This window comes from Microtus ochrogaster, unplaced genomic scaffold (genome assembly GCF_000317375.1).
Source record: "Microtus ochrogaster isolate Prairie Vole_2 unplaced genomic scaffold, MicOch1.0 UNK25, whole genome shotgun sequence".
NCBI lineage: Eukaryota > Metazoa > Chordata > Mammalia > Rodentia > Cricetidae > Microtus > Microtus ochrogaster.
This window is the reverse complement of record NW_004949123.1, coordinates 1,678,523-1,679,233: the sequence shown is the minus strand read 5'-3', so window position 1 is coordinate 1,679,233 and position 711 is coordinate 1,678,523. Positions and strand designations below refer to the sequence as shown.

The following is a 711-nucleotide window of genomic DNA, read 5'->3' as shown; positions in this document are numbered from 1 at the left end:
GGCTCACAACCATCTGTAATGAGGTCTGGTGCCCTCTTCTGGCCTGCAAGCATACACACAGACAGAATATTGTATACATAATAAATAAATAAATAAAAAAGAGGCCACACTGAGGAAGAGGAAGGAAAGGGTCAGAATAGGCTCTGCTTATTCAGCGAGGGACCAGTGAGGCAAATTAGCAATGCCTGTCTTTTTTTAACACCTACCTTATGTCTTTTTTTAAGGTTGAGCTAAACAGAGGCAATAATGTCCTCTATTGGAGAACCACAGCTTTCTCGGTGTGGTCCAAAGTGTCCAAGCCTGTGCTTGTGAGAAACATTGCCATAACAGGTACAGAGAACAGGCTCGGATCTGGGGTCTGCTGCTGGCTTCCTGGACTCTTGGCTTCTAGGGGAGGGTGGGCATTGGACCCCAGGGCCTTGGTGTCTTGGACCAATCTTGATTTTCTATGCCATTCTTTCTCCCCAGGGGTGGCTTACACTTCAGAATGTTTCCCCTGCAAGCCCGGCACATACGCCTCCAAACAGGGCTCCTCTTTCTGCAAGCTTTGTCCAGTCAACTCTTACTCCAGTAAAGGAGAAACTTCTTGCCATCCGTGTGATCCTGACAAATACTCAGGTGATGTTTGGGGGAGCAGGATACCGAGGAGGAGGGGGTACCAGTGAACACGCAAAGGAAAGCAGGAGACCCATCCTGTGGGGGAGCAGGATA

General features: G+C 48.8%; 1 protein-coding gene across 1 annotated transcript in view; it reads left to right on the top strand.

Moving 5' to 3' along the window:
• Kiaa1324 (KIAA1324 ortholog) overlaps positions 1–711 on the top strand; it is a 79,378-nt gene that overhangs the window by 50,188 nt on the left and 28,479 nt on the right. The window contains exons 6-7 of the mRNA XM_005367894.2: positions 225–330; positions 469–618. Of these exons, the coding sequence (XP_005367951.1) occupies positions 225–330; positions 469–618 (256 nt within the window). The remainder of the gene's footprint in view (positions 1–224; positions 331–468; positions 619–711) is intronic.